General features: G+C 41.4%; 1 protein-coding gene across 19 annotated transcripts in view; it reads right to left on the bottom strand.

Moving 5' to 3' along the window:
• KIAA1217 (KIAA1217 ortholog) overlaps positions 1-27,231 on the bottom strand; it is a 338,499-nt gene that overhangs the window by 27,018 nt on the left and 284,250 nt on the right. For 15 of the 19 annotated variants that reach the window (XR_001875173.1, XM_017817068.1, XM_017817065.1 and 12 more), the window contains 4 exons: positions 20,829-21,661; positions 13,140-13,244; positions 12,687-12,739; positions 5,340-5,500 (listed from right to left, as the gene is read on the bottom strand). Coding sequence is in view for 18 of the 19 variants with exons in the window: in XM_017817068.1 (XP_017672557.1) it covers positions 5,340-5,500; positions 12,687-12,739; positions 13,140-13,244; positions 20,829-21,661 (1,152 nt within the window). In the remaining variant the exon portion in view is untranslated. The remainder of the gene's footprint in view (positions 1-5,339; positions 5,501-12,686; positions 12,740-13,139; positions 13,245-20,828; positions 21,662-27,231) is intronic. The other 4 variants (XM_017817084.1, XM_017817082.1, XM_017817070.1 and 1 more) reach the window with 1 other exon arrangement.

The raw sequence follows: 27,231 nt of genomic DNA, 5'->3' as shown, positions 1-27,231 counted from the left end.
TCTTTCCAACCAGTATGGGCATGAGAGGAGCAAACTCAACCTTACCCTCCCAACTCTTCAGTCCCTATGCTTGATTCTTTCCTCCAGTGACACAACTGTGATGAGAGGAAGGGTAACACCTCACTGCAGGTGTGTGTAGAGGGTGATCTGAGCTGTGACAAGCAGGAGGTGTTAGCCCAAAACTCAGCTGAAGATAAGTGTTAGCAGTTAGGGAAAAAAGGAAGCTGAAAAACATTTGAACAGCACAAATATATAAACATTATCTGGATTATTTTAGAGACAATTTTAAAGTGAATGTGTGTGTTTTTCCCCATTATGGGATTAATGTTTAGATTTGATAAATTAAAACCCCATACTGCAAGGCCAGCAAAACTCTCTGAGACACACACCTCTTTCATCATGTTATATTTTCAAGTAGGAAAACCTAAATGAATGAATAAATGAGTGAATGAGCATGTAACACTTCAGTCATACAGTTTATTCACAGCTCTTTAAAAAGTGGGGAAATTTGACACAGGGAAGTGATTTAGGATATGAGAAACAACCGATCCGAGGTCAGTGAGAAGGTCAGTAACAAAGTTAGACTTAAGTCTCAGGTGTCTAGAATTTAAGTCCTCAATGTTCCTCCGCTGGTAACAGTGACTTCCAGTAAGAGTGAAACTGAGTATGTGTGAGTGTGTGAGGTTGTGAAATGGGCAAGCACATATTTTTTCCTATTATGGGGGCATGTAGGGGATCTATATTTATTGTGGTGATGCCTAAGCTAAGGTGCTTGTCATCTTCATTTATAAAAACCTTGAACAGTACCAGGAAGTTTCAGTCATAAATGTTCATCCATTTTTCATAACAAGATTAGGGAATAAAAAAGTAACGCAGTAATATTTCAAAGAAGCTTGTATGTTGAGGACTCCCAAACCTCAATGTTTGGAGTGAGGCCCTGAAGTCTGGGAAATTACTCATCTTGGTATGAAAGACGGTTTTGCCATTTCTACAAAAATCCACGCAATACTTGGCTAGTTACAGAAAACCCGGGTTTGCTCATGCTTGGGAAAATGGGACAGATAACAAGAAAGGAGAAAAACATAGGGGTACAGAGAGGCAAAAGAACCAGGGAAGAGGAGCAATTGTGGCCGAGTCTCTAGCCATAGGACAGCATGAGGCAGAGTAAACAGAAGCAGAGGGGAAGAGCTGTGGCTCAGAAGGCAGTTTCTGGCCATTACAGCACATCTACCTCCATGTTCTGGAACTGAACTTGATTCTTACCTTTCTTCTTCCAGCAGGTATCAGACCTGAGATACCCTGGCTAACTGCATCCCCATTTGTCCCTCTGACCACCTCTGCCACTTACTTCGCCGTCTCAAGTGGAAGAAATTTATGGATTTGCGAGAGTTATTCTGGTTCCACAGAGTAGAACTTTTTGTACTTTAAGATTGCTCAAGAGCAAGCCAAATAAACAATCTTAGACATTCATACTTGAAAAGAAACTTTGTTAAAACTGTACTCAAGTTCCAAGGGCAAGTGCCCAAAAGTAAGGAAATGCAATGTAGGCTTTCCTGTCACCACCAAATGGCAATTCCTTGCTAATTAGAGTTAACTTGACTTACAACTGCAAGCAGCAATCAAACAGAAAGAAATTTAACATGCTTTTCTAGTATTCTAGCATCCTCTCCTACATTCATTACCCTTGGCTCTCACTCCCAGCCTCACTAATCTCTCCACTACCTACCTTGTCCCTCTTCTTCAGCTACTGCTCCAGCCATTATTTGTCACTGCCCTCACACAAGTACTCCAGCACTGCCTCTGGCACCCACTTCAAGAATAATCTGATAACCAGTTCAGTTCACTTTGAACCAATTATTATCTATGGGACAGGTAACTGGAAAACCAAGGATGAGTTCATGGCCCTGCTCCTCATTAGGAGACAAGCGTGACTTGTCCAGTGGAAGCCTCCCAGGCTCTTCTGGGAGAGGCTTCTGGGCCACTCACCTCCCCATGCACTACAGTGCACAGCCACAAATAGGACCTGACTACCTGCAGCTCAGGACCTCTGCAGAACCTAAGTACCTAGTTCCTGAAGTTTGTTACCATACACTGATTAAACTCCAGTTCTATAATGCAGCTTAAAATATATTTGAATTTCTAATTCAAAGTTACACTTGTGAGACTGAGTATCATATACCACCTTATATGGTCATATACCACATATACAGACAATGTTGTTATTACTTTTTCTGTCCTTTCTTCAGCACTCACTTCCCTGTAAACAATGCACTGAGTAAAGGAAAAGCATGCATGCATACACATTCCTAATGCTGAACCCTAATCATATCTGTGCTCCCTTAAAATGTTTTCAACTAAAGAAAATAAGGAGTAGAAAAAAAAATCCAATGCATGTAGTGGCTCATATATAACCTAATGATATATACCATGCACATGTACTTTGAGGCTTGGTTTAAACCTACTACTAAGAGTTCTCATTGTCTGTGATTGCAGAATGAACAACCCCACTAAAATCACCACGGGCTCCAAATCTTACCAACAACACATTTATCCAGGACACAGGCTGGGTTACAGCCTACCTCTGGCAATGAGGAAAACTCCACAGAAGCATGGAACTAGTCTTTCTTGAATGTCTCTGAGAATCAGAGTGCTTAAGGAAGAAGCAAGTGGAGTAGCAAGGAGAGTATCTAACTTCTAGCAAGAGCCATCAGGCAAATGTCTTTATGTCAAGAATCTCTGTTTAATATCCAACCACAGACTGAGTCTTAACTTTCTGTTTGCATCTGGTAACATATATTTAACTGGTGTGTGAATCAATACATCTGGATCAACTGCTACTGGATATGGTTTAAAAAGAAGATTTTGCTGGCACAGACAAAGGCTACAGGAATCAATGTGTCTTTTCCATCATGTGTTTCTCTGATCCTATAAAGAAAATTAATAGGAACTTATGGTGATAACATCAATTAAATATAGAACAACAGACAGTATTAAATATAGTTTTGTGTCCTGTACCTGTTTCTTAGTTATCCTGCCAACTTTTGTGCCTGTGCAATCATCTTTTTCTTTTTTTTTTTGGTGTTTCTCCTAGTGTGTCACTGTATGAAAAATTCACACAAATGGGAACGAACTGACTGCCAATCCAGGAGAAACAGTGAAAGTGAAAAATATGAAGTACTGTCAAACACATAATGCAAACTATCTAGGTAAACGGAAAAATATTTTTTCTCTTTTACTTATAATAATTTTTGAAAAAACATAGCACGAAATTTTTCATTAGAAACGTGATATTTCAACACTATCTGTTTTATTTGCTGCCCTATCAACTGTGAGCTCTTTTTCAACATAAATCAGGAAAGCCATGACGAAAACTCACTCTCATGAATATAATTCATGTGTAACATGTCAAAACTTCCCTTGAGCTATACATTCTTCCATGTGACTATCACAAATTTCTCAACTTCCTGCTAGTTCAATGCACCAAGTTTCTATAATTTCTGAATTAAGGGAAGCAAGCCAGAGTTAATGAGCACACTCGGGATATGTCTTTTTTCCCTTCTCAAGACTTCCTTGGCAGCACTGATTTGTGCAGATGGTATGAGTTTCTTCACTCCTGTGTGCCACGCTGCTATAGCTGATCAAAAGCAAGGCTTCTGCCCCAGGCAGGGCCATGGGGACAAAGCGCAGCTGGGGAAATGCCACCTCCTTGGTGAGCAGGCCCTGTGAGAACGATGTGCTCACTGCCTCCAGCACAGCACTGCAGGCTCCAGCCCACTTTACAAGGCCACATGGTAAGCACAGCTGGTGGCCAGACCACAGGCATTTGCCAAGAGCTGCATTTGGCACATGGGGCTGCAGAAAGACAGAGGGGCTGCAGCAGTTTGCGGCACAAATGTGGAATAATATGCACATACACATAATGTGCCAGAGCAGAGATCCCTGGCACTAATTCAAGACCAGTGTCTTCAAATTAGATGGGGAACATGGTGGCTGGCACCTAGACACACTGCTGAGAATAGTTTTTGCAAGATACATTTGCTATAGGAACATACTTATCCTAAACTGAAAGTTAAAATGCATGGGAGCTTATGACAGGCAGAAGTCACCTGGTCGACACAACTCTTTGCTCCAAATACCTTCTGTCATCTCTTCATTCTCAGCAAACTGAGCACAGGACCTTGTCACAGCATCTTTAGTCAGCCATATTTTCCTATCCTGATGCTTACCTCACCCTTTTGCTCCCTTGCTCTATGACTGGTTCATAATTAAATATCCTTTAGATAAGGACATGAAAGCAAACCATCCTCTGAATTCTGATCTGTATTATCATTTTCTTCTGAATTAATCAGCAAATCAAACATGATTGACACAGTACCATTCAAAACCACCTTGGCTGTAAAAGCAGTAGCTGCAGCCCTACAATACCAAACATGTGATGTCACCTTCTGGGCAAGGAGGACTGGCAGAGTATTGAAGTCTACTTTGTCTTACAAGAAAGTGCTTTGGCTCCTTTTCCATGTTCTGGGACAAGACACAGTGCTCTTCAGTTTCCAATTAAGTGAAGAGCTGAAGACCTGTACAGTTGCATATGCTTATTTTCACAGTGTCTGAGATGAACATCGTATATTTATATATGCAGCAGGACTGTACGTGCCAACATAGTATTTTTGTTAACTCTTCAATGCCCATATAGTTTCTTGCAGGTTTTGAGGTGTTGATGTGTATTAGGAAGGTACTGCTAAAATGTGAATGTAAGCAGGGCACAACAAACAGCAGCAACTTTTGAAATATCTTTTTCCCTTACTGTTCAAGTTGGCTATTCTTCTGGATTCTGTAAATACAGGACTCAAACTCTGGCTTAATGCATGTTTACTGATCCTCAGCTACATTTGGGTTTCCTGACATCAAAGTTGTTTATTCAGGAATTTTAAAACTGTCTCAACTGTAAACAGTATGAAGCAGGAACATGGCTCTTCCGACATGTTTATACAGCACATAGCATAGCAGGGTCCAAACTGTAATCACAGATTTGATATTACTGTAATATAAATAGTGCTTTAATGTCCAGAGTCATCAAACAAAGCTAGAAATTAATTTTTTTCTCAATATCCAAGCAGCAGTAGTTTAACTGAGCTAATACCCATACTTCTACGCAAGCTAGAACTTTTTGTGTCTTCATTACTTGGGTCTGCTCTTTGCTACAACTCTGTTACTGAGAATCACTTATACAAAAAATAAAAGACAGAGAAAATGAGAGACAGGGAGGGAGGGAAGGAGAGAGGAAAAAGGCATTTGCTGAAAACCCACCTTTTTTCCCAGCATTACCCAGATAAGCATACCTGTAGCTGCTTCATCTGATGCAGCTGCAGCCGCAGGTCTGACACGTTGCGTTTCATACCATGCAGGCTGACTTGTATTGACAGGGCTCCAGCAGGGTGATGGACGACAGCTGACTCCACAGTTGCCAGTGCATTCTTCCCCCCAGACATGTTAGAAACACCTGAAATAAGCAGCAGTACAGGCTGAGCTCGTGCAGAGAACATGCAAACATGATCCTTCCTCTGCCCACTGAATCCACACATATTTCACACAGATGGACAAGGAAATGACAGATGCCAATGCTCAGTATTAACAGGGAGCTGGCATCTCCTTATCCAATATATTTTGAGGGAAGTCTGTACAATATCAGAGTGTATGTGTGCTCGAACTTCAGTTGTATCAGAGCATTGCATTACCCCAAGACTGCTTTCTACCACATATAGTGGAGATAGGATAATAAAATACAACTGCAGATTACACAAAACAGCAGAAAATCAAATTGGTGCTGCAAGTCACTTCAGGATTAGCCTCCCAGGAGACATCTGAGACCGAGTTGATGCAAATTTATAGGACTCTTGAACCGCATATTTGTTGCTTAATCATCACAGGAAAGAGATTCAGTTGAGCTGTCAAATGTGGAGAAAAGGCTTCTATAGAAAATGTTGCTTCACTGCTTAAGGGACAATTGCATTATTTCTAGCAGGTGTCTCCAACAGTGACCATATAAAACCAGAGAATTAAAATGAAGGTGTGGCAGAGGCTCTCCAGCTGTGTTGCATCCACCCACTCCCTTTTAGTTTGTCAGAAAGGAGTACAGCATAACACAAGGAAGTGAGCTGAGCCACACTCTGAAAAAAACCATCAGTGTCCTCACAACACTTTCTCTGTTAAAGTATGCCTTTCCTCTAAACAGCATTAATATCAAGCTTGCTCTTTTCAGTCTCAAGTACTTGGGAAGAAACTTTGTATACAGACACCAGCATATTCCAATTCATCATCTAATAGTCATGTAACAGCTTCCTCTCTCAATTTGCACTTACACACCCATATTCTTCAAATTTTTTTTCTAATATGTCCCTCCCTACCACTCCCCTCCCAACTGCCAGCAGACAAAATGGCAGACTGTCAGTAGGACACTTCATTTTTTAAGTCCAGCACAAGAAGGATATTGAGGTGCTGGAGCACATTCAGAGAAGGGCAATGAACCTCGTAAAGGGTATGGAGCACAATTCTTATGAGAAGTGCCTGAGCGAGCTGGGGTTGTTCAGCCTGGAGAAAAGAAGGTTCAAGGTCCTTATCACTCTCTATAGCTACCTGAAAGGAGGTTGGGGTCGGTCTCTTCTCCCAGGTAACAAGTGATAGGACAAAAGGAAATGGCCTCAACTTGCACCAGGGGAGGTTCAAATTTAATATTAGAAAAACTTTCTTCACCAAAAGGGTTATCGAGCATTGGAAGAGGCTGCCCAGGGAAGTGGCTGAGTCACCATTCCTGAAGGCATTTAAAAGATGTGTAGATGTGGTGCTTAGGGACCTGGCTTAGTAGTGGACTTGGCAGTGTTAGGTCAATGGTTGGACTTGGTGATCTGAAAGGTCTTTTCTAACCTAAATAATTCCACTATTCTACTCTATTATTAGGTCATTCCCTACTTCAGTTTCTTCCTTCTCTACGAATAAAACAAAAAATTGAAGGAAACAGAAAACAGCTCATCAATGGATCTTCACAGGGATTTTGGTCATCGTTTGTTCCCACAAGCATACATTCCATCAAGTTCAATAAAATCAAACAAAAACTAGTGTTGTGAGCTTTTCTTTGCCTGTTAAAGGCAAATTTTCAGTACACTAAAGTGCATGACACATCTTCTGACCGAAATGAGTATGAATACAAGAGTGGGAAGTTCTATCCCACGTTCTCAGCCCTAGTAGTCTTTTCAACCATTAAAGTCTCCAAATGTGCCCGAGTGAGTACAGCTCAGCACAACACACTGTTATCCCTTGGCCAACAGCTGTGGATACCTCAAACACAGCCTTTGCAAAATTCATCTGAGGCAAGCATTCTTAAAGGATGGAAATTACACCAGACTATATTTATTTAAAAATAGGCTAAAAGTTTTTTAAGAATCATGTTTCTGGCTTTACCTACATTTGCAACTCCTGCCAGTGAAAGCACAGGCTCCTCTGGCTGGATCCGTGCTACCTGTGGTGTGCTATGCCATCGGCTTCTGGAGACATGCTCAGACAAAAAGCTGTTCTAGCCCGGTGCAGGATGTTGTAAGGCTATACCTTCTCTAATGGTCCAGCTAAATCTGCTTAGTGCTTCAACAACAGCACTTTTCACAACACTGCTGAGCAAGCTGCTGCACATTTTTGCTATACTCCAGTATGATTCAATGCTCTCTTGACTTTCAAAGAGCTGCTTAACAGAAAGCAACACTCAAGAAATAAACAGTCCTTGTTCACTGCCATTATACACCCACTCCATGCTTCAGTCTAATATATGCTAATACTTATCTGTCTACATGTACACTGCAGTTTTTCCTACAGTCAAGCATCTATTTCTCTCCCACGTGCACATTTTTTTCTTTTTTTTTTTTTTTTAAGAAAATTGTATTTAGTTCATAAACTTTACAGACAGAAACCACCAGAGAGTCTGAAAAATGTGGATAAGCCTCCAAGAGTTCTGATCCCTAGCCACAAATCTGGACTATTTTTGAAAGCACATCTACCTTTTTGCTGTTCTTTGCCTCAAGCAAAAGCTCCAAAACCTCAGCCCCCGACCCTGTGATGATGCAGCCAAGGCATGAATCAGTCCCCGCCAGTCTTTCCCCCCATGCTGGAACCCAGTCAATTCACATATTTTCTCAGGAAGGGGTTGCCTGCTTTCCTTTTAGTGTAGATGGACTGTAATCTGCTTCTGTAAGCAATAAATGTCTCTGACTCTCTACAAAGCAGCTCTCCTCCTCCGCAGCTGCCTCAGCCACCTCTTCTCACCACTGGGTACTCTCAGCTGCCACAGTGCCCCTGCTGCAGAGTGTGCTCAGAGCCTGTCAAACATGAGGTGGGATGCCCGGGGGTGTGAAACACAAGGAGACACCGAGTGAGCAGTAACGATCAGCAGCTGATTTCTCAGACATGCATATTTTCATCACAACTGAATAAAAGTGCAGTTGAATGAGGGGCTGCTTTATCTAGGGACTGTAGCTCACTTTTGGAAATAATCCCAGGCTGTAGCTTTGCGATTAGATGTGTGGCCAGACAGATCAACGGGAAAGGAACAGCATTAGCTGTGCGGTTTTTAAATAAACCCTTGCTGGAGCTAGGTAAAGGGACCTGAATGCAAACCCCCTCCATAATTCCCCAGTACTCTGGACAAAAACAAATCTTAACCTTTTTTACAAAGGCTAATGAAGTAAGCTGCCATTTTCAGAGTACAAAGAGAACTGATGTGCAGGAAAGAGAAAGATTTTCTGTTTGTTCAGGAAGGTAAGGAACACAACTTCTACTCCCTGACACTTGACCTTTGCTATGGTTGCAAAGACACTCCTCTCCTTCCATTTTCCAGATTTTTTTTTTTTTTAAAATGCTAAGATTTTATTTTTAAGCAGGCTGGGAGAAAAGGCCATCAGAAGACACCCAGCAATGTTTCCTAACAAATTACTCATCTTCTTATTAAAGAGCCACAACATTTTCAAGCATCATTTAGGGAGATGTGACAGTTACTAGATAGTAAAACACCCTTAAAAGAATAAAATATTATATATATATAACTGTGCAACTTCTCCTCATTGAATCCAGAATGAATTCAAGATCATGTTTGACCTGCAAATGTTGACAGAGTTCAAAGATTAGCATGATCTATCTTTGAATCTGAGGAGAGCAAGGAGATATAGAAAATGTTTTAATTCACAGGTCATCACAACAGGAGTCAGTCATGCGAAAAAGGCACATAGACATACACAGATGACAAGACAGTTCACAAAGAGTGAGGAATCAAATGTGAGCCCTATGTTTGTAATTCTTCTCCCTGCTGCCATCTTTCTCTTGGTTTGTAGTGTGATGTTAGTACAGAAAGTCACACTCCCTGATACCTTTTCGGGAAATACTAAAATGTCTTCCTGCCCCTTCCAACAAGGCAGCAACTAGCAAAAAACTACTGCTTTTTTCAGTAATCCATGACACCACTGATCTCAATTCAATCAATGAATCCAGGATTTAGTCTATCAATCAATCTCCACTTGATGAACAAAAATATGACAGAAAAGAGAGTATGTGAGCATTTCTCATGGTATTTGTTAGCAATCTCAGGAAGACTCTTCCTAGTATGGTTTGGTTTTAGAATCACATGCTGTTCCTAAGTGAAGAGTTCTCTGATGGCATTTGCGTTTAATAAACCAAAGATCTTTATAAGGATTCAGTCATGGGATTTCTCCTAACATTAGTAGAAGAGACATAACCAGCCTGTGGAGGGTTGCTGTTCTTTGAACCCTACCCCACCATGAAAGAACTGAGCCTAAAGCAATAAAACTTAAGAAATGCAGACAAGCATTGTCATTACAGTCTCATTTTCCCCAGCGAAAAAGCTTTTTTTTTTTTTTTCAAGGGTTCTTAATATTTGAGGCTGCTACAGACTGGCAAAGCAAATGCATGTTAAATACAACAATTTGGTTTATATTACGTACCAAACAGAGTATTCACAATCTTGCTATATACAGTTATCTAGAGTTTAGAAATTTTGGTTTCTTTCCCATCTCAAGGGAACGGGTTCACTATTTTTTGCATGAAAGTCTCCTATCACTGGAACACATACTACAAGATACAACGTTGGTTCAACACTGATAAGCCAATATTATCTTGCACAGATGTTTTATTGTTTAGGATGGGAAGCAATTCACGTTTTTGCTTACCAGTGCTCTAGAAAGGACTGCTCAATCAACATTTTTTACCACTTTTTCTTCCAAACAGACTTTGAAATTGCTAGAATTGGTATCTCAGTGCACAGCTGTCAAGTGGAATTGTAAAGTAAGAGAGTCAACTGCTAAATGACTATACTTAATAAAGATAGGGTTGAATTGAAGAACAAAACAGCGGTCAGCAGAAGTGTTTCTAGATGCTGCTGGCACATTTAAACCCAAGCATATTTACAAAAAGGAGAAACATTCTGCAGCATATTCTGGCAGATATCCTAATTTTCAAGTAAGGAGGGACTGCACTGACTTATTAGGCTGTGTTATGTGCAATTTCAAAAGCAGGTGCAAAGGCAAAATATTCCATTATACAAGACTATTCTACTATACACCAGTTTTCAATAACAGCTGTTATGGGTTACAATACTGTGTGTATTGGGGTCATCACACCTTGTTTCCCTTACCTCCTACAACTTAATTTTGTGGCTGAGCCATGCTGGAAGGACAGGACTCAGGGATGCAGTTACTGTATAGCTACTTTATAGCACTGATAGGGATCCCTGCTGACTGCTGGCTGCATGGCTGGTCCCACTGCCCTATCTCCATCTCCGAAGTGATGAGAAAGGCACAATCTGAATGCTGGAATCCTTACTCACATGCTGGATATGGGTACAGCCATATGGCAAAGTCAATGTTTCTGACAGTAAGTGACAAATGCCGATCTGGTCTTTTGACAGTAAATTACACTGCCCACCCTCCACCTTCCTCCCATGCTTAGATATGCAGGTGTTAGATGTAATTTTGCCATTTCAGGGACATGTGTTCAGTCATACGATAAGATATGAGTGAGGAGTATTTGGGAATGACAGTGGCAGGAAATGGCTGCTGGTCAGAGGAACCAAGCTATTCTGGTGGGCTGGGCAGGACTTCCAGAGGGATACCCACTTTTGCTTTATATAAAGTGGTTTTCCCAATGATTATTATTCCATTTCTCATTTCATTGAGAGCACATTCATATGTGCACACACAAATGACTGAATAATTTAGGTTTAAAGGGACCTCTGGAGATCATCTGGTCCAAACTCCCACTCAAAGCTTAGATCAGGACCTCCAACTCAACACCCCTGCAAAGTACTTGTCTGGATTAGTACCAACACAGGGAAAGCAGAAAGGCTGAACAGCGATGCACTACAAAGAGGAACAGGAGGCAATGTGTGTGCAGGTTGTGATGGTTTCATAGGTGCTTTATATGAGACAAGGCCTGCACAAGTGGGAAATACCATAACTTCTCAGTCTATAATGACACTGCAATAGGGGAAAGTCTAGGAGCATTTTGCAGCTGTTTTGAAAAATTACAGACTTTTCAGTAAATTGTCTGAAAGTGAGAAATTACATCTTATTTCTTCAAAGCCTTAAGTATTGTTCTCCCTATCCAGAGGCCAGCAGGAAGGGAAGAGTTGGAACCGGACCAGAGAGTGGCTTGGGAGCAAAGCTTTGGTACCAGGATTTTAGCACTTTCTTTCTTGCATGTGCTTGATAGTTTCCAGATCTAGTTTGATTTCTGTCGGTTAGGAGGACATAATGCAATTCCAGATAAACAGGAATCCCAAACGTGAACTAACAGCTCCAACAGAAAGGCTAGTTAGGAGCATAATAGGTTGCTAATAAATGTGTGTGGTTTACTACCTGCCAGAGCACAGACCTCCCTGTGGGAACAGCACTACCAGGAAGTAGAAAACTGCCTTTATTTGCATTCAGTGAATGACAAAGGGCGAAGAGGAGGCATATAAACACACCAACACCCTGCAGACCTCTCCAGCAACAGCCCATAGACAAAGAGCTTCAATCACATGGAGATATTCTTTCACAACAGCCTTAACTCCATCTTTTAAACACTTAACAGCTCTCCAAGTGGGAAGCTAAAATAAGACCAGCTTTCACTGGCTTCACAATCGTTAACTCAGAACAGTTTAGGTGAACTCTAATAATTAGTAAAAGATCAATATGGCTTAATTAGGAAAAGTGATGTCTTGCTGACTACTAAATTTCCTGGTGCCATTACATCTATAGCATACTGACAGAACCCTAGAGAAAAGTTCAGGTGACCAGAAAAAGAATGAAATATTTAGTCTCCTACCACAGTCTGGATTCATCTGAGGTTAATGACAGAGATATATACTATAGATGGGATGAGTCACTGGAAAATTCACCATATGCAGAGCCTCTGCATCTCATTTAAACCATTCAGCACAGGTGTAAAACTCATTCCAAATACCATCTCAACCTGTCAGAAATTCCTCTCTTAAAGATGTGATCGACTCCCATATCCTGAACTTAAACTTCAGTTTTGACAGTACAGCTACAGGAATTTAAATAAATTTGACATTTCCATAAGCTGTGATGGTTGTAATGTTAGAGCTATTCATATACCTGAATAATTTGTAAAATAAAAGTGAATTATCTTACCTGCAGTGTCAACGCTGCTCTTGCTGGACACAATTTTCAACATCATCTTCTCACTAAAGTAATAAAAAGATGAATAATAATTTTAGCTTACTAACATTAAAACTATACTGAAGTTTATATTCAGCAAATTAAATGGCCTTGTCTAGCATACATATTTTTAATTTATATCACCAGTCAGTTGTTTGTTTTTTTTTAAATCACCCCTTTATACAAGTTAAGCAAGGAATGGAGTACAAGCAGTAGCTACATTAATTCTTTTTAACACAAAGAAGAGTAATGCAGTTAATCTCCATCTATAATTTGTCATATTCTTCCTCTCTGCCTAGCATTCTCATGGAGATGATAAATATATTTAAAAATGATTGAGCAATCGGGTGTTTTTTTACTATTACATTCAAATATTATTTTTGTTGATTGATTACTAAAATCATTACAGATGAATTCTGTTTTTACCTAGAAGCATCTTTGCTATTACTTGTATTTGGCCCTTTAAAAAGCGCAGACTGAACAAGACCAGTTAAACTGGCAATCTGTTTCTCCATGGCTTGTATCCTCTCTCTGTAAGACAAGAGAACCGTTTGTTAAAGCCAGATATATTCGCTTTCAGACTTGTTTTTCTAGGTGAATGATTACCACAAGATTGGAAAGACACTACAGAGTTTGTGCAAAGGCCCATGGGTACCAGTTTGCATACACCTTATTGTAGCCACTTACCGTATCTTGGCTTGGACAGCTTTTGCGTGGTAACAGACAATAAAAAAGACATCTGCTTAGTTAAAACGAACAAAACAAACCACCACCAGGACAATAAACTTGTAATGATCTCACAAGGCAGGCACCTAAAACAATCTAATGCCTCTTGGAACTAGTGAAAAACTTCTTTTTCAGCACTACATGTATTTTCTCTTTTACCTACACTGATCCAATAATTTTGCCTGTACATAAGGTTTCGGGATTAAAGACTTTACACTTCTTGATACTATTTTTACTTTCCCCAAACCCAGGATTTTTGTCTGTGAAGCACTTAATCTGCCCAAGCTGACTACTTTCCAGCCCAAATCCTTTGCACCTGACATCACAACTGTCTGCCCTGGAAAGGACAGAAATGTGACAGAGAGGCACAGGACACCAAATGCAGACTGTACAGCAATAATATAATAAAACAGATTTGCTTTCATGCACATATCCTGAGAAATTCCTGAAAAGCAGAAGAAAAGAGACAAAGAGGAGCTACAATAGGCATGTTCAGTCTTTTCTACAGAGACCAAAGATTACTAAACAACAGCAACCATGACATTTTTTGGATTGGAAGGCTAACATTTCTGTGTTTATCTGTTTTCATACAAATGCATATATTAGTCAGGTACCAGGGGATTTCCTCAGTGGGCTCCAAAACAGCCTTTTGCTCACACAGCTGCCTACTTACATGTGCCAGTATGTCAATGACACACCACAACACAGACACACATCAGTATGGGACTTTCTGAAAAGGTATCCCTATGTGCCAGCAGTTAAAGTGCCTGGGGAGACACACAAAAGCAAATGCTAACAGTGGGCTGTGATTTTGGAAGGTGACTTGGAACAAAATTTGTCAAAAAGCAAGTGACTAAGCAGCAGTGACTGATGAAAGAAGATGGGACAGACACACTCAGATACAGACTCAGCCTGCTGTAGGGCCCATCCATCGACACTGCGGCATCCTGGACATCTGGGAGCAGCAAAAGTCTAGTCACCCTCAGCTTCAGTTGCTGTTTGGTGGCCAAAGCAACAATGCCAATCAATAAGGGTCATACAAACTCAAATGCAGGTACCAATATCAGGCAAAGCAAGCTGACACGACACAAAGTGAGTAGCCAGCCTTCATTGCAGCTAGATGGATTAACCAGGCTAATTATTTCATTCACATTCAGAGAATGAATGAGGTTTGCTGGGATAGCATGCAGATACCATAGCCAGGAGAGACTCTGAGACACTCAGAAGTTGAGAAAACAGGACAGCAAAACAAATAATGAGATGCTAACAGACACAAGCAGGGAAGAAAGTGGTCAGTCAGTTCCCAGCCAACAGACGTGTTCTTATTGCGATTTAATACAGTGTGTGCATCTTACTTTTCTGTCTGCATGCTGAAAGGTATTTTGAATGGTGATGAAAAGACTAGTGAATCTGACCTAATTAATTTCAAACCAAGAAATACGTTACAGAATTTCCACTATTACAAGTTTTAAAATAAGAAACTGGTTCAGGCTACAGTAACTTTTGGAATGAAAAAAAAGTACTAAAACCCAGGGATAAATATATTCTAACAAACATTTATACAGTATTTTTGACACTTAATAATGAAAACTTTTTTCCCTGATAATCATCACAAAACCTTCCTATAACTAAACTCAACTGGAAGTCTATCTGTTTTACCAATTCATAAATATGATATTTTTTCCATCCCACATTCAATAATCTGGAAACAATTTTCTGCTTCAAAAGAGATTATGGCTACACAAAGCTGATCTTGTCCTTTGCCATGAAATCTAGGAAAATATGTTGTTAAGAGGGAGCGGGATGTTCCAGAGATAGGAGATGATGAAAAACGAATGAAATACTGGAATCAATTGCAAAAAGCACATTATTTTTCATATGGTAAAAGCATTAAGAATGTGAAGAATCTATATGTGCTCTGGAGTTACTCCGTTAGAAACAAGGCAGGATTTTTCCTGTAACCATTTTACTGTAATACCCAGACTTCTTCTGGCCATCAGCACCAAACATTTCAAAAACAGGTGTCTGAAAAGAGGCGCCTTTTAGGCATTAAATAAAACAATTTGATTTTCGGAGGCGAGGTGGTCTGAGTGGTGGGAGGCAGCATGCTCCAGCACGGGCAGGGAGGGATGTGGACAGCCTGGTGGTTGGGGTTGTGACCTTGGCTGACATGGTTGGGAGGGCTGGTGGCCTAGTCCTGTTGCCTGCCACACGGCCCCAAAGGAGCAGGGACAGAGTCTGCAGCCAACCCCTTCCCCTCTGGCTTCCCTGTGAAGGGCTGGAGCAGCCTCAGCTCCGGGAGGGAGAAAATGAATGCCTCCTCAGCCTGTGCCAGGCCAGGGTCTACCAGGGATGCCAGCACCACCATGACAACTGTACATTTTTGGTCCTTAACATTGTATTTTCTACCTCTCGCAGTACTCCCTGCTGTGGAGAGGAAAGGTGGGGGAACAGCCTGCCTCGGCAGCCCTCCCTGCACGGGGCAGGCTGGGGTCCCATGGATGGGGCAGGCCAGGGTTCCCACAGTAAGGGACAGGCTGTCACGCTGGTGACATCGGGCAGACCAAGGCTCCCAGGGCACAGGACAGGTTGGCACTCCAGTGACACGGGGCAGGCCAGGGTCCCTGTGGGCAGGTCAGGCTGGGATGTGGAGTATTATGAGACAGGGTCAGGCAGAACAAAACGCAGCAGCCTCTTTGCTGGTGGTGGTAGCACAAGAAGACCCAACCCCATCTCTGCTCCCAGATTAATTTCCCAGATAAAGCTACAATTCTCCACCACCCAGGAAGTGCAGGGAGGGTCCTTTCTACAGCAGTTGGGGAAGAAATGCCTATTTTATCAGCCTCTGCACAGAAAGGCATTGTTTCATATTGTTTTCCTGTGAATGCTGGGAGAGTCAGAGATGGCAGCATGGCGAGGGAGGAAAGGAAGGGGCCAAGGTCAGAAGTGACGCCCAGCCCAGCAAGTCTCTCCCTCAGACGGCTTTGGCTTTTCACAGACCTCGGCCAGCACAGCAGGCACAGGCCACTCGCCAGCACTGTTCTACCCAGCAGCCACCTCCAGGCCATGGTTTGTCCAGGCACTGGGCACCACCTTAGCACCCTGCTCCCCAAATTCAGCAAAGCAAAGCAAGCCCTTGCTTCTCTGGGGACTGTGCATTGATACACTAGATTTCATCACCAGATTTCTTCCTTACAGCTTCACTGAGGTTTCATGTAATTCCCCCTACTGCAATTAACTGGAAGTAATGCCAAGAAGGGTACAGCATATTGCTGAATTGATTTCCACTTGTCACAGCAATGCTACTTAAGTGTGACTCGCATGTTACTTCCCTTTCCTGGGGACATCTTTCATATTCACATCACTGAGAAGATACTTCATACAGACACAGAATAAAACTGGGCTATGTAACTGTTCATTCATGTTCCTAGGCTGTACAGAGCGTCATCCATACCAGATGTACTCAAATACCAAGTCTGCACCATGAACTAATTTGCACACCTTCCTGAAGAAAAATTTGCAATGACTTCATATTTTATAATTAAACCCCAAGCGAAGTCAGTATAGCAATCAAAAGAGGATCAGAGACACGGAAATACACATTGCTTTCTATATTACCCTATGAGGGAAACATTTCATTATCATTTTTTTTATCTCACTGAGAAAAGAGAGGAAATAGGAATAGGTTGTCTTTCTCAATGGCTTCCCTAGAACTGAAGGTGTCTCAGTCAGACTTTATTCCAAAGTCCCCCAAAAGAGCTGGAAAGGTGGGAACCAAAGGCCAGTAGAACTCTTCTGCATTCTTCTCTCTCCTCATGGAAAGATACACACAGGTGAGTATTTCACTCTCCTAAGAAGAAGATTAAATTCAATCTTTCTACTAGTTTGGAGCTAAAGAGAAAAAAGGAAGCTCTGAAGCACTGCCAGCTGTGATACTACGTAACCTCTTATCGAAGAGTCTGCATCTCATCTTCCTACAAAGAGTTCCTCTAACAGAAGGAAGCCAATACAGTTTATCTTTCCTCCATCCTGCAGCAGTCATTTGCATTAATCTTTTTCTGCCTGGTTATTCAACACCTTTCACAAAGGAAGATGCAATTTTGTCCCTGTGGAAAGTGTCTGAGAGTATATCTGCAAAGCTCCCCTTACACAATTCTCAGTGCATTGCTGATGGAGTCTCTCACTGTTCCTGCCTTTTCATGGCTCTGTATGGCCATTTTTCCTAATGCATAGAGAGTCCATCCATACTTCAACATATCAAACAACAAAGTACTTTAGTGGTGGAAAGAGTATCTGATAATCTACAGTTGGCCATTAAACTTTAGTATTGAACTGCAAGCCATGAGCCATGAATGTGATCATTTTTTGCTCAGTCCAACCATCATCTTTTCTCACTAATCACTAATGTGGCATAACAAGAAGAGGACAAAAGTTGTGTTCAGGCAGAAGAGAACCACAGTACACTCCTGAGAAAAAATGTTCTTTTATCTTGCTATTCTAAGGATTATGTTTTAGTGAGTAGCAGCATTAATTATATACATATTCAGCACTTCAAATAACCTAAAATTTTGCAACACATTATAAATGCAAAGACTGAAAGTTAAACAGTACTTAATTGAATGCACTTTTGGATAAACAGCTTCTTTTCCAATTTATCAACATTTAAATATCTGTTTTGCCTGTAGTAACTTCCAAAGGTAATGGAGTCATTTTCTTCAACAAAACCAGGACATAGTCAATGAGAGGTCTTATCTGCTATAAGTACACAACATATTCTGATAAATTACCCAGATATGCCAGTTCAGCCCTGGACTGAAAAAACTGAAGGAGAATTAACAAGGAAAGAGAGATTCAGTTTTACTTCTGACATTGTCACTATCCATTTCAATCTTTTCTCTGACTTATACGTAAATTTGCACTGTCCTGAGGTTGTGGCAGTGCTATTTCAAGGTAATTTTCACAAAGGCATGGCACAAGAGATGTTTTCTTTACTCACAGCACACTCCACTAGAGACTAAAGGAAGAACAGTGCTGATTCGATGGGTTTGGTGCCTGCAGGGTCCTCAACCCACTCCTGAATGAGTCAGGATGCAGAGTCTCTCTTGTCACAGTGCACAAATGCAGAAGACCTCACTCCTCAGTACCCCCAAGACTAAGAGATCCTCAATCTGCCCACACCTGACACCTTCTGCATGCAGGCTGACTGAACACCCCGCCATGTGCTGTCTGTGGCCTGGCTCTTAGGCTCTTGCCATCAGCAAGTAGATAACGTGCACAACAGAGCAGCATACACTACATTTTACCATGCGTGGAAGCGAATGAATTCAGCCCTATCTCTCCAACCCCCAAAATATTCTTACTCACAGAAGCAAGCCCAGCTGTACCGCTTATGGGCGTAAACTGTAACTCCTATACAACAAGGTACAGGATACCTTTCTGCCATTATATACATCACCCTTCAGGTGTTCGTGGCAACCTTGTAACAATTCAGCTCCTGCTGAAGCAGGAAAAGAGCGCCTCAACCTGTATAACCCCTTGTTTAGTTTAGTACAGTTTCAACAGTGTTTGCTTTCAAAGTTTATGAAATTATTACAAAACTAAATTAAGGCTTAGAGCATTTTGTATCCGTAGAACTCAACCCAATTCTTAAATTGCAGTGGTTAGGAAACACATCAATTTGCATGAATTGCATTTGGTATTTACAAATATTTTTTAGAAAGTCACACTTCCTCAAGGTTGAAAAAAACCACAACTCATAAGGACAGCTTTCAGAATGATTCTTTCAGTGCCATGTGACTAATACACACCACGCTGAATTTTAAGGTCATGTATTTATTTGGAAGTGCAATTAGGCAAGTGCTGTTTTCTTCACTGTTAATATATTCTGGGACCAGGACTAAAACTGCTGGTGCAAAACTCCCTTTTAAGGAGCTGCAGAACTATCAGTATAGTTGCTCTTTATCCATTCACAAACACACAGCCTTGTGCATTTCTGTGTAGCTGAGTGAGCAGCTGAGACGCCCAGAGGGGAGAAAGGAAGTTGCACAAATTGAACAATTGTTGGTGCGGTTCCTTATTTTCAACCTCCTACTATGAACTTTGTAAAATTTTCAATCTGAAAATGGATTGGAAATGGCAAATTTCCTTCAAATTATTTCCCAGTTCTAATAATGGAAGCTTGAAATGAAATTTCAGGTACCTGCAACTTTCTCTCAGAAACAGATAGATAAAAATCACATTTCACTGACCCTAGATTGTAATATGCCCTAACTCACACTCTTATGTCAACATAACTACCAAGCTATAAGCCTGTAATTTTTGTGGATGGCTGATTTTCTTCATTTCCTTCAATTTTTTCCCCATCAATGGACCTCAAAATGCTTTTTTTTCTGGCCAAGCATGGTAAGAGGCAACTAATTCTTGAGCAAGTTGCTCAGATTGAGGGGAAATCTGGGGGCTATAGAAAGCTCCATATCTTCCCAGTGGTTAAGGCAGTCAGCAGTTACCTTTGGCCTCTGTGAGCTCAGCATTTTCCAGCTATTCATCTTCACTTCCCTAAAGAGCTCTATAAAAGTTAACAGCACAAACAATACGCTAGAGATTAACACAGCTTGTATAAATACACAGCAACTGCCTGGCAGCGTAATGATTTTTCTCTCCTAGGGCAGGGTCTATGGCAGGAGAAACCTTCACAGAGACCTTTGTGTAAAATCTGGTCCTTAAAAAGACAGGAGAGATTGTTGTCAGCACACAAAAGTTAGAAACAGTCAGGTCACCAACTACGTGTGATGCTGGAAAAATCATTGGGAACAGCATTCGTGTTTCAATTTCTTCCCTGGGACAGACTTGCTCTTCTCAGCAGTTTCGCCTCAAGGAGCATTATTGTAAACAACTGTCCTATTTTTATGCAAATTCATGTTTTACAGGAGATAGGACAGTAATGATAAATACTTCCCATTTCCTAACACTAGATGAGAAAAACTTCACTCTATAAAGAACCAAAATTGTAATATCAGAGTGTCATTCTTAACGGGGGTGAAATATATTCCCTTATTAACAGGAGCAGAACATCATTTGTTCTTGTAACATGATCTGGTTGTCTGGAAAGAAAAATCCTAGTTAATCATTTTATTTTATTATATTTTTTCCAATGACTGAAATTTACACAAATGAAAATAACTAGGGATCCATCATGGGTTGACAATACTTTCAAATTAATAATGGGTGGTGTTGCATCTCCTCTAAATTACTAACTACCTTGACAGACAGCTAATAAACACTGCAGCAGGCTCCTCCACATTACATTGTCCCCTGGGTGTAAAATGACAAAGGATATGCAGATTAAGAACATTTTCTATTTGCATAAATTAAGCCCCAGCTCTGCCTTACCTTGTCTCCTTGTCCTTGGGCATGGTAGGTGACCCATAGCCAAAAGCCTGCTTGTCAGCTGGAGAGGGCATTGCCTCGGCCATGCCCGGGAGGCCGACAGCACTCCGTGCTTTCGCATCCACAAACACAGGCGGTCCTGGCTCCTTTTTGAAGGACTGGCGGCTGGGGGAAGACCTGTCAGGCTGGATGGTGTGGTGGGGAATGTGAGTGCCATGGTGAGGATGAATATCCACCATTCTCATGTCAGCCACCCTGTGGGGCGAGGCAGGAGGTGTTTTAGAGCCGAGAGTGGGCAAATGGCTCTCCGTGTACCTCCGTGACTTTTGTCTGTACAAGGACTGCTCCAGCATTTCAGGCTGCATTGAAGGGTTGCAGTAAGTGCTTGATGACCTCATGGCACTGCGATGGTAGGCTACAATGTGATCGGGGACATCGAGGGGGTGTCCGGAGTGCGGTGCAGCCACACTCATCCTCCCCTCGTGAAACAAGTAGGGGTCACCGTACAGACCTTCATTTCGGATCAGGGTAAGGTTTTTGCTACTCATGTCCTCATCTGGCTTCACGTCCCGTCTCTCCAAAATGGCGCTTGGGCTGGGCGATATGGAGCGCGAGGCTGGCATGCTGGAGAGACGGTCCCTGGGGATGGTGGCATTGCCTGGCACACCCATGGGCCGGCCCCCACCATAGGGAATCCTGGACGGAGAGGGAGGCATGGAGTGGGGCACCGGGGTGGAGGGTGGAGAGCTGGGCATCGCATGCAGAGGGTGCGTGGCAGATCCAGGGCGGGAACCGCTTGGGCCATCTCGTCCTGTATAAGCAATTTCCCTCTGCATCTGGAAACAAGAGAAAAAACATATAAGATATAAAATTACTGAATGAGCAAGACATGATGTGGGTTGTCTATGGAAAATAAGGAAATAAAACCAAACCCTCAAGACAAAATAATTTGACATCTAGCTAAATAGAACACTTTGGGACCTCAGTACCTAAAGAAAACAACAGCATACTATAAACAGAAATAAAATAGGCTGCATGTTAAAGGAATATGAGAGTTTTAAAAAGGCTTTTACCTATGCAAATACCATCTTACTCTAATCTGATTCTCACAGCTACTGAAGGTGAAATCAGGGGTTTCAGTGTCAGGTGTTCCAAGTACATGTAGCCAGTAACAGACTTACAGTTTATTGATCAGACACACAGCCTAGAGTTCACTGATTCCAAAGCAAGAAAAAGTGCTGATGCTCTAGCATCACAAACACATCAGAAGTCCTTAGACAAGAGAAATAAATATTGGTATATTTTCAGTGTAGGGTTTAGCCTTTTACTAATAACTTGATGTGGTCTTTATTAAATAAAGGATACACAAAGCGAAGAACAACAACACAGACATTTATTGACCGCAACACAGTCAAGTTGCATGAAGACACTTTGACCCCATAAAACATGTACCGCTGCAAAGATAACAGTGCTTGAAAGGGTTTTATCGTAACTTTGTAAGGAGCTGTAAGGAATGAGCAAGCAAGGAAAAGAAAGGGAAAACATCCATACCAAAGTGCTTTGTTAAGAGAGGCCTTGGCAAAAATTTGCAATGGATACGTGTGCTTTTGAGACTGTGGAATCTCACTCTGCCTGGCAATGACCTCTCTAGATGGCTGAACACTGTCAATGACAGGCACAGGAGAAATTCCCCCTCTAGCAAGCATCATGTGCCTGCTCTGGTGCCATTAGGGTACGTTGGTCAAACAGAGAGATGAAAAAGTCATCTAGGTCACCAACTACATAAGAAAGAAACTTACGGTTTCTAAAATTTTGTTGACAATTGCAGGTTCCCTCTCCATCACTTCCAAGGGACTGTAGAAAACTGTGCATCACCAAGCCCGATTCCACATTCCTTAAGTTACAGAGCGCACACTGATGTACAGTGCACATTGCTGATCTGAAATCTACACAGTTTTTCTCCCCTCTCACTCCTTGCTTTGATAATGTGACTGGATTCATTGCAGCTACAGTGATCCATTGCAGATGAAGCAAGAAATTATTCCTGCCCCACCACAGGTTTTTCCACTGGTAAGGGAATTGCAATGTTGGTATATAAACAATAGCTGTTCTTATCACAGCAGGTTCCGCACTTGGGAATTATAAATGACGTTCCCCAGGGCCAGAGATCAACAGTCTGGAGTATCAGGTATCACAAAGAAGAAAGGAGAAAACCTGATTGTGGCAGCAGTAACAATAAATTAGTGTAACAGAACAAAGGAGTGCACTGGGATGGGTCATAAATGAGCCAGACAAAAATTATGAAGTCAAATGGGTACACGGGATAATTTTTTCATTTGCACAGAGAATTATTCTAGTCTGGAATTTAAAATAAAATATAACTAAAATATAACTAAACAGTATTAATCACATTGTAAGTGGGCATTCAACATAGTTTTCTATTGGCTTGAAGTAACACTGCAACATACTGAGCTGTATTGTGTGTTCAGACTCTGCACTTGGGCCAGCAGAACAAAAAGACTCCTACTGACTTGAGCAGCTTTGGGATCATGCCTTCGGGGATAGGCAGCCACAGATGTTTTACACTGAGAGAAGAACGCAGAGAAAGAAAATCCTCCTGCATTTCTACTGTACAAGCTACACCATGCCCTGTTTAGTCACATCAGATAAAGCTACAACAGATGGAATAGTATCTGGCACAGAAACCACAGACACTAGGATATGCTGGGTTGCAGTGAAAGGAAAATTCCAATGTTACCTTGTAGAGAGGAGAAAATTTCCATGGGAAGATTTGAAAACAACAGGTTTAATTTCCCTAACTTCTGGACTTCATATTCCTGTGTATGCTCATTCATTTCTCCTAAGTTAAAGCAATCTGTCAAAGAAAAATTTCTGTTTTCTACCTTAAGATATTTAAGATGGAATACTTTAGGATGGAAATAATGGGGCTGAGCTATTGTTCAAAATCCTGTGCCTGAGAAATGATGTATATAACACTACTCACTTTTGTTTTAAAATAGTACTTGGAGTACACAGCCTCAATCAAGACCCTTTTAGGCTGGGCAGGGCACAAATGCCTGGGCAGCCAAACCCTTTCTGAAAAGTTCACTTTCTATTTTAAGCCAGGACTCAGGCCCTGGGTGGAGTGTGATGACAGGTAGAGCTGTTGGAGTCACAGAGTCTGGGGTGCCCAGGGCAGGTGCACTGGGACATATGGGGCTGGGCAGGGAGCTGAGTTGGTCACTGGCAGCCAGGAAGCCTTACTGGATGGATTACAGTGTCTTCTGCCACCTGGTTGGTATTTCCTCTCTTTCCACTTTTTTCTCTTCACCAAAATCCCCAGGTTATTTGCTAATGACAAGTTTAAAAATGTGAATGATGGTCTCTTCTTGCTTCTCATTTATACATCTTTTGTGTATTTATACATACTCTCTCTCATATATACCCCACTTTCTGTGCTGTTTTTCTTCTGTCCTCCATGTAGCACCATGTTGCTACATAAAAATCTGTATTCTAATATCCAGGCTGTCTTGAGCCACATGTTTGTGGACTTCGCATGACTCAGGGACAGAGAAAGAGGATATTGGGGTTATCTGAGACTCTAAATACTAGGTGCTATCACAGCCAATTGCTTTGAGAGCAAAAGGAAGAAGACTTTTTTTAGTACAAGCACAGGATCATGTGCTTTTCAACTGCAGGCAAGTATACGTTTGCCTGAGGGTGTGGTTTTCTTTAGAATATAGCTCTTCCTTGTTCTTACTGCCTGTAGACCTTACATCCTTGAAATGGAAACTTGTCAATCCTTAGGTTAAAATATGGCAAACAGCTAGCAACAATTTCTGTCTAAAACATCTGAGGGGAAAATATATCACTGAGAACCTTTCTGTAGTAAAAAAAGATCACACCACGTTTAAACATCTTCTGTGGAGGATTTTCGTCAGTCTAACAACACTTAAGTCTGTAAGATACTGATTTTTTTTAAAGCATATTATCTATATACTAAAGAGTCAACATTATATAAAAACAGTTATGTTCTTTATTTCAAAGCTTGTTGGCTATATTTTGAAAATGCTTATGTGCACAAAGTCAGCAAACCAGTTATTCATCCACCCAAATGGATACAAAGAGCCTTGCTCCTGGTAGCTCACATAAAGGGCAAGCAGAGCCAGTCTCTCTGATCACAGCAGACAGGGCACAGGGTGCTGTGCGGGCTCGCACACCAGGGCAATGCCAGCTAGCACCAGGCACCAAGCCTACCACTGATTCATTGGCACCACACCGCCTCTGCATCTCTCCATGCAGCTGGATACCACAGGGACAGTCTGACTCAGGCCGCTATCTGCTACCATCTCATAGCGAAACACGGGCAAAGGGAAAAGTAGGCCAGAGTTTCTGACCTGGCAGCCCTTCCCATTGCTCTCCCAGGCCTCCTCTGCCTCAGTAGAGAACCCAGCAACTGGCTTTGCCCCAAGAATTTCAGACTGCCAAAATACCTACACGGAGCATGTTCCCTAGATGGAGTTTATCCATGCACTCTCTTGGAGTCACCTGGGAGTTCCCAACAGACTTCATTACTCACCTCTCGGGCATGTGAAGCTGTTACTTTTCTTACTCTCCCTTTGACACCCTGCATTTCCCTGAGGAAACTGCACCTATGCTTCTAAAGCTGGCTCACCCAGTATAAACAGAGGACAATTCTTAACCTTTCTAATGAGAAAGTACATGATCAAAGAACTCTCAACCCAACAACAATATAATCCATTAGTTTGTTCTTTCTTAATAAAAACAGACAACTTTACGGTACTGATTTTTCAAAAACCTCAGTTTAATCATTAGTTGTACTACACGATAACATTTCTATCTTGACTGATCTTTCATTCAGGTTGGATTTGGACAGCTGAAAGCACAAATCCACTTTTGGAAAAAAAAATCAGATTTATATGGTTTTAATATTTCTAAAATAAGATAATTTACAATATGAAATAGTGCACTTAAAAATTACAGGATTAGTAAACAGTTAAAATTAAAATTTTAAGTATCTGTGCCACAATAATCTGTCTGATGCGAAATCCTTTTGCTATCAGACATCATTGAGAGGTTGTCACACTTGTCTGTTCTTGTCTTCTCATAGAATACCCTCTAATTCCTATAAATTTTCCCAATCTCTCCCAATCTCTCCCAATTACAGAAAAAAACCCACACTGGCTGGAGTTGTGGGTTCCTCCAACTGCCCAATGCCATACCTGAAAACTGCAAACATATTAGCATAATTTTTAGCTTTTTCTGGTCAGAAACTTTCCAATGAAATGTACTTTAAGCAAACAACACTAATCCCAAAGAGCTGAAATATTTGGTAAAAACATCAGTAAAGACAAAAGTTGGAAAAAACCACCCTGTAGATTTCAGTCAAACAGTGACTTTATTTCTTATCAGACATCCTTGGAGTGTTCTAGAGCTTTGGCTTTCCAGATTCATAGCTCTGGGGCAACTCAGTCAGAGTCTGGTCTGGGGTAGGGACCCCAGCTCTCCATGGTCTCTTCAGCAGAGCAAGTGCTTGGGGTTACCAAGCAGTAAGGCATGCCAGGGATTTCAATGCCCATTACTCCTCAGCAATATTTCCAGAACAGAAGTTTAAACAGTAATTTTGGCTAAGAATGGGTCCCCTCATGCCCAAAAGGGAGACTTCAGACCATGAAACAGCTGACCTTGCCTAAGTTGGAGATCTAGCCTCAGCTGAATGTGGCCCCACAGTATGAGGTTCTAGGAGCTGCCAGGGTTCACAACTGGTTTTCATTATGGGAACCACATGCCAGTAAAATAAAACTGATTTCTAATGTTCAAAGTTCCAATGAATGGGGAACTCCAAGACCCAGCTAGCTGTTCTTAACATGTCGCACATATTTCCATTGTTTTTTCCTGGATAATTTTCCAGACAAGGAGTTGCAGAACTCCCTGAGAAATCTCAGTTTTTATTATAACTATCTTCCCAGTATTAGCATGCACCTATGTTCTTTAGGTCCTTTTGCATAGTTTTGGTATATGCCCAGGTGTAATATTTCTGTATTACGGTGAGAGTTGAGATAAAAACTCAGAACATCTAAGAAACAGCAGTTTTCTGTTTCTAAGGATGTATTACATATATGGTGGATACCTCAAGAGAGTAACTGGGTTTTTCTTCTTCCATTTATGCTCTATGCTCTTAATTCTGTTTTTTCTTTCCCTTGATGAAAAACACTGCATTTAGTCAATATAAGATGTTTCTCAGGATGAGTCTGTGATGGTTAGTGATGACGAATCCATCCAATCTTCCAGTTTCTATGTTCACAGATTACTTTCTTTTGGTCAAGCTCAGCTAGCTAGAAGTTGATGTGAACAAACAGGAGAACCAGAAGATGATGCTCACTAT

This window comes from Lepidothrix coronata, unplaced genomic scaffold (assembly GCF_001604755.1).
Source record: "Lepidothrix coronata isolate B3197 unplaced genomic scaffold, Lepidothrix_coronata-1.0 Scaffold59, whole genome shotgun sequence".
NCBI classification, from domain to species: domain Eukaryota; kingdom Metazoa; phylum Chordata; class Aves; order Passeriformes; family Pipridae; genus Lepidothrix; species Lepidothrix coronata.
This window is presented reverse-complemented; position numbering and strand designations above follow the sequence as displayed.